Source organism: Octopus bimaculoides, chromosome 8 (genome assembly GCF_001194135.2).
Source record: "Octopus bimaculoides isolate UCB-OBI-ISO-001 chromosome 8, ASM119413v2, whole genome shotgun sequence".
Lineage (NCBI taxonomy): Eukaryota > Metazoa > Mollusca > Cephalopoda > Octopoda > Octopodidae > Octopus > Octopus bimaculoides.
In genome coordinates this window covers 73,857,014-73,864,377 of record NC_068988.1, presented here as the reverse complement: position 1 = coordinate 73,864,377, position 7,364 = coordinate 73,857,014, and the positions used below count along the sequence as shown (strand labels likewise).

The following is a 7,364-nucleotide window of genomic DNA, read 5'->3' as shown; positions in this document are numbered from 1 at the left end:
CAACCAAGCAACGCTGTGTGTAAGAAAACAGAAAAGTGTGCTATTAAAATAAAATATGTTTTATGTACCTCTTTTTTAAAATCACTGTGGATAAATTCCAGCAACAATCTTCTCAGGTTCTCCAAAAATATAAAATTATAAACAGAAATATTCAGTGGGGTGTGTTCATTTTCAGTCTTAAACAGTGCTTGCAGTGCATTCTTCTCTATTTGATAACCTATTTAAATGGTTTGAGATCTTTGTTCTTCGTCTCATTGAAATTCTAGAAATTAATTCTTGAAATTATGTTTTTGTTGGTTGAAAATTCTCTCCGGAACTGTATATGGTTTGCATGATTGTCATGAAGTGTTGAATTTTGTCACTAAAACTCCACCCTGAGTTCTTTCTCACCTATCAGTATGAAATAAAACATTCTTTGGTATGTGTATTTTGGCAGATGCATTTATGTTAGTCTCATGCATATTGCTTGATTATATGTAACTAGGTCTCTCAGGTATGGGATTTTAAATTGCTTGGTATGTCTTACAAGGCCTTTGGCATTTAGCAGTAAAATTGTGGTGATATATTGGGCATCAGAAGTGACCTTTGGTGTGGTGTTTGTAGCAGTGTCAGAGGTGGCCACTCTGTCTCTTTTGTTGTTTGTGGTGGTGTTGAGTGCTGGAGTGCATAACTTTGATTCTGTATTAGGTAGGGGGGCTCCAAAAGGGGGTCTCAGGGAGTAACATCTCTGCCTTCCTGAGCTAGTTTTTCACCACATTTTTTAAAAATCGTGGTAGAGGCCTTGGTCTCGGGACCACTCATGTTTAGAAACTGTGGTTGGGAGTAAGCAAGGGCATGCTCCCCATAGAAAATCCAGCTCCAAAAAAGCCTCATGATAGCAAAGGAGAATGGTCACCAGCCAGCCAGCCCAAAAGTTGGGGTGGGCTGCACCTGCCTACCTCCGTTTCTTTGGCATTGAGGTAGATCTGGCCACCCCCGTTAACGGGAACAAAACCCAGATTTAAAACACTGGATGATGATTTGATGTAAACAGGTCAGCTGTGTTACAATTCTCTGTGCCATATTTAAAAAAGACTGCTGTTTGGCTGCTGTCCATACTGCATATGTATATTGTTTTTTCTTGCAAGCAGTATGTGCAACATCTGCGTATTTCCAGGGTAGAGATAGTATGTGCTGTGACATGGTTGTGTGCCCCTGCTGATCCTCTTGGCAGTTTTTATTCCATTGGTAGCAGTTCTCACAGGGTTTGGCATGAGCAAATTGACAGCCTATTTCTGTCATTTGCTACCATTTATATAGGACTTAGAGATTACATAGGCTTTCTTTTCCCAAGGTTTCTGTTTCTCCTAGTTCTACTTCGTGCTCACCTTGGACTATTGGCCATTGTCAGCTTGCTCACTTGTTTGTATCTGTTCTTCTGTTTTCTGTTTTTGTTTCTTCGTGAAATTTGGATTTTAATATATCGTTGCATTACTCATAAATGGGGGTGGGCGTTTTGCATTTTATCAGAAATTATATAGTTAAATTTAAAGGCTCAGGTAAATGTTTATACCTATATTTTATAGATATAGAAATGTAGTAAAATTTCTAATGTTGAATCTTTAAGTATCCTCTATGTCTTATACAGTTTCTCTTTTTACTTCAGAATATCAAATGGCATTGGATTAAAAGGATTTTTTACATCAGCTACATCGTCATCAATGTTTATCATCTTTTAGAGACTAATAGAAGGTGTTATACAAAATAGGTATAACTCAATTTATATGTCTGTTGTAGAATAACTGTGAAATATTTCCTCTGAGTGAGATTGTTAATAACATTTCTCTACTTCACTATTTGGAATTTGTACCAAATGTGTTTACTTTCTAACTAGACTTGGAGAAATTTTATAAAGAAGCTTGCAACATCTTCAGATATGGACAAAGATCACAACTGATGGAAATATAGATGTAAAACTATTTGTAAGTACAAAAAACAAGAAAATGAGCCATATCTTGTGGAGGCAATAAAATTATGGAAAACTAATTTTGAAAGAAACTTAAGGAATAAACATTTTTATTCAAGACCTGCAAAGAACATGGGAAAATCATATCTCTGTAATATCTGTGGTTTATCATTCTGTAAAAATAGTTACTTAACTACTCACAAACGTATTCATACAGGAGAAAAGCCGTATTACTGTGATATTTGTGGTAAATCATTCTCTCAGTCGGGCAGCTTGACTAAACATAAGCACATTCATGCAAAAGAGAAAGCATATCACTGTGATATTTGTGGTAAGTCCTTCACTGAAGGAAATTCCTTAACTACACACAAGCGTATTCATACAGGTGAGAAACCCTATCACTGTAATATCTGTGGTAAATCATTCTCTAGGAATGATTATTTAACTAACCACACACGTATTCATACAGGGGAGAAACCATATCGCTGTGATATCTGTGGCAAATCTTTCCCACAAACGTGTCGTTTATCTACCCACAAGCGTATTCATACAGGAGAGAAACCATATCACTGTGATATCTGTGGCAAATCATTCCCACAAACATGTGGTTTATCTACCCATAAACGTATTCATACAGGAGAGAAACCATATCATTGTGATATCTGTGGTAAATCATTCTCTGTAAATAGTACCTTAACTAAACACATACGTATACATACAGGGGAGAAACCATATTGCTGTGATATCTGTGATAAATCTTTTTCTGATTACAGTAGCTTAACTGCACATAGACGCATTCATACTGGAGAGAAACCATATAATTGTGATATTTGTGGTAAATCATTCTCTAGAAATTATCACTTAATTACTCACAAACGCACTCATACAGGAGCTAAGCCATATCATTGTGATATCTGTGGTAAATCATTTTCACAAAATGAGCACTTAATTTCTCACAAACGTATTCATACTGGTGAGAAACCATATCATTGTGATGTCTGTGGCAAATCATTCTCTGGAAGTAATAATTTCGCTAACCACAAACGTATTCATACAGGACTGAAGCCTTATCAATGTAATATCTGTGAAAAGTCATTCTCTGTAAGAAGTAACCTAATTACTCACAAACGAATTCATACTGGAGAGAAACCCTACCACTGTGATATCTGTGGTAAATCATTCTCTAGAAAATATCACTTAACTACTCACGAACGCATTCACACAGGAGAGAAACCATATCACTGCGATATCTGTGGCAAGTCATTCCATGCAGGAAGTAACTTAACTACTCACAAACGCATTCACACAGGAGAGAAACCATATCAGTGTGATATTTGTGGTAAATCTTTCTCTCAGAGTAGTGAATCAAATACTCACAAACGTATTCATACAGGAGCAAAACCATATCAGTGTGATATCTGTGGTAAGTCATTCTCTCGAAATGATCAGTTGGCTGCACACAGACATATTCATAGAGGAGAAAAACCATATCACTGCTACATCTGTAGTAAATCATTCTCTCGCAAAAGTCTCTTATCTACACATGAATGTATTCATGCAGGAGAATAATTGTCAGTGTTAGAAGTCATTCTATGAAAAAATATCTACTAAAGATATTCACACTGGTAGAATATAACAATATGATATTAACCTGCTAACACTATATTTTACATAGCTTCAACTATATCTACATTGGTGAGATAGTTTACCATTGTGATAGTTTAAATTAAAACACACAATACTCATGTTCCCTGAAGTTTGTCAATACAACCCCCAATGTGCCTATGTACCCTTTCCTCTTTGTCCTTTTTTTTTTGTTTTTTACTTTTTCGAGTTGTGCATTTGAGCCCTGTATAGAAGAAGCTAATTATAATTTTTTCATTTTTATTATTATTTCATTTTTTTTTTGTATTCCCTCTAACATTTTCTGAAAAGTAAAAGATACTATCGATTCCTTTAAAGTTGTGGGTAAATAGTTGAGTAATGCATTCTCATAAATCAGGGAAAACATCAATGTATAATGTAAGAAATAAAATGCATAAACCATAAAAAAATATTTCATTGGACTGCATTTGGGTATCTTCTGTGTTTAGGATTTTGTACATATTCTTTCATTTATATTGATTTAAACTTTATGCATGTATCCCATCATGGGAACCAACCTGTTCTTGATGAAATATATTTTCTTTTCTTTATATCATGATATTATCATGACCCTGTTGTTTAAGTTGGATGTTTATTTGTGAGTGTTAGTTGCTATAAACTTAATATAAATTGAAAGTGGGTGATATTATTTGTGAATAATTATTATCATCATCATCAGTGTTTTAATTTCCATTCTGCAAATTGGTATGGGTTGGACATGTCTTATGCATGATATCTCTACATTTTCTCCATGTTTTGTCATTTCTACCGTGAGGCCCAGAATGGGTGAGGAGGGTACAAGAATTGAGAAGTAGTTGATGATAAATATGTGTTGTAGGGAAGAGTAAGATTAAGGGGTGGATGTAGTGAATGGTAGACAAGGATGGAGGGATGAGACTGTACAGAAATAGGTGAAGAGCAGCTCAATAGTAATGATACAATAGACAAGTGAAATGTGTGGTGTGGTAGGTTGCAAGAGTGTGAGGGAGAGGAGGCAAGCATAGTGCATGGGGAGAGTGAGAAATGTTTGGTGGTGAAGAGGGAGAGATGATTTAGTGGTACAGAAGGGTGGAGAGCACAATATTAAGAATAAAGGATGGATATCAAGTGAAATGATTTTTGGAAGTGAAAAAGATACCTTGTGCAAAGTTTTTAGGAGAGGTTTAATTTGAGAATCGTTCTTGTTGGGGTTTGTGTTTCACAAATCCTAGAGCTACTTCAACAGATGATTTGATGTCACAAATATTGTGTCACAACACTTCAGACATTCCTCTATTTCTGCAAGCTTTGAATTTAAATGTATTTCAAAATTTTTTTATCATTTCTGGATTTTTTTAAAGAAGCGACTTTAATTCTCAGATGTAAACTGGATTTCAGTGGCCTCTTTCCATATGGTTAAAGTAATACCTTGCTGTGAACCATCTGTGATCCAAGTAACACTTGGGAGTTTTGTGAGTTCTGGTGAATCTGTAATCACCGCAATCCTTGTTCTTAGTTATAACATAGTTCAGCATGTACCAGTGACCAGATCAGGGATGCTTCCAGGTGCTTTTGTATTTTTCTACCTACCTAAGCACTGTATTTAGTGCAGTTCCAGTCCCATTCATCTAGAGGTCATGTGGCTGTAGAAGAAGCCTCACTGGCCAGCAAAAGCCAAATGCCACTCAAGGAGGAGAAGATTGTTGGTTGGTACCAGTTTCTTGGGAAATCAATTAAAGGCAGAAAGGAGAGAGTGGCAGAATTACTAAGAGTGGTGACACTACTGTAGAGAGAAACTGAATTTTCCAATCATTTCCAAGCTCAAAAAAGTGCTTCATTTGTATGACAAATGCACCAAGAAAGGAAAATTTGAGCCATTAGAAGAACTGTTCAGTATCACCAAAGTCTGCAGTGAATGGCTCAATGCAGATGATAAAATGCTGTACTCCATCCAACTCCAAAGCAAGGGCAAAGTGGGTTATTCAACAAGCAAAGCTGCAAGCAAGCACACTATCCATCCTTCCAAGAGAAGATATTCTCATGCTGAAGCCTCCCATTCTTTATCAAACTCAACAGCCCTGGATACTTACAGTGATTCTGAAGAAGAGATTGAAGAGTACAATTATGGTGAAGATGACAGAGTTGATCAAAATGATAGTGATAGTGATGGCACTTATTCTTCCACAAGAAGACACAACAAATCTGCAATTGGTACAAGATTTGTAACTGGAACAAACGTCTCTACTAACAAAGCTGTGAAAATCTGCAAGCAATTGTCAGAGGATGACATTGATATCCCAGCTCCTAATCTGCAAGGCATTTACAATGCACTGTTCAAGAAAGCTGGTGAAATGAAGAAACCCTTGATTGATACACTATGCAATCAGAAATGGAGCCTGCATTTCAATGGTAAACATATTGACAGAAATGAATATCAAGCAGTTGTCATCAAGAATGAAGCAAATGAAATCAAGATGGCTGCTCTGAAGCTGTGTGATGGCAAGGCTGAGACCATTACAGAAGATTTGAAAAGCAACTTGGACGAACGTCACTTATTTCAAAGATTATTGCTGATACAATGAGTGTGAATACAGGATGAAAGAGCAGGGTAGTGGTTAGACTGCAGAGAATTTCTTGAGCAAAGGCTATGACAAGCTACAATTCATGAGCTGCCAACACCATGTCTTGGACAGAATCCTGCACATTGGTATAAATGAGGAGCTAACAGGTGCAAGCAATTCATTCAACATCGAATATTTTCTTGTCAAAGAACTCATGACAAGTTATGAAGAACTCCAAGGCTCCTTCCAGAATGGAACTCATGTCATTGAAGATCAAGCTGGTTAGAGAGCTGATATGAAGTTTCTGTTCCACTTAACCCATGCCTTCAGGTTATTCCATGAAAAGCGAGACATACATTTCATCAAGTTTCAGAAAATTCCAAACATCAGTAATGCCAGATGGTATTCGCAAGCAATATTAGCCCTTGTTGCATTTTCCATCATGCCACATGTGAGAAATTGCAGATGGTCTGCCAGTTCATCTTGTATGACTGGGCAGACTACTGGCTCAGTGACCAAGTGTATGGAGCTGAAGATTATGCAGAGCTATTGCAAGCCTTACTATCCTACAAGACTTCTTTGAAATGCTTGACAAACCACTGGAAAGAAGAGCCCTCAAAACTAAACATCAGCAGAAGCAATCAATGCTGAGAGTGAGCAATTATGGTCATGCAAGAACTACACACTACATGCAAGAACAAAGCCAACCTGCCATTGCATTTCATTCTCTCTATTAGACTTGTCGAAACTTGGCTAATGACTAATTTAACTTAAAATGAGATACCTTCTTTTTATTGTTCTGGAATGCAGAATACAGTTCTTTTAACAATTATGGATTAAATGCTTTGGATCTTTTTCTCTTTTTTGTTTATTATTTTCTATCAGGGTTCTAGTTTTTGGAAATCCACCCAAATGCAACTAAGTATATTATATTAAGGTAGTTAGCTAGCAGAAACATTCGCACACCGGGCGAAATGCTTAGTGTTATTTTGTCTGTCTTGATGTTCTGAGTTCAAATTCTGCCGAGGTTGACTTTGCCTTTCATCCTTTCGAGGTCGATAAATTAAGTACCAGTTGCATACTGAAGTCAATCTAATCGACTGCTCCCCTCTCCCAAAATTTCGGGCCTTGTGACTAGAGTAGAAAAGAATAAACCACTATTGTCCCTGAAAGTTGTTTTTTGTATTTACTATGGATTGCTTGAAGCTAACTTTCTTCCTACATCTCGATCCCAG

General features: G+C 36.6%; 2 protein-coding genes across 3 annotated transcripts in view; both read left to right on the top strand.

Annotated features, from left to right (window-relative positions):
* The window catches only part of LOC128248588 (zinc finger protein 665-like), a 12,681-nt gene extending 8,657 nt beyond the window's left edge, over positions 1-4,024 (top strand). For both annotated transcript variants that reach the window (XM_052970176.1, XM_052970175.1), the window contains exon 2: positions 1,646-4,024. In XM_052970176.1, coding sequence (XP_052826136.1) covers positions 2,078-3,514 — 1,437 coding nt within the window. In that variant the 5' untranslated portion in view covers positions 1,646-2,077 and the 3' untranslated portion in view covers positions 3,515-4,024. The remainder of the gene's footprint in view (positions 1-1,645) is intronic.
* The window catches only part of LOC106871808 (zinc finger protein 850), a 61,564-nt gene that overhangs the window by 10,420 nt on the left and 43,780 nt on the right, over positions 1-7,364 (top strand). The window lies entirely within an intron of this gene.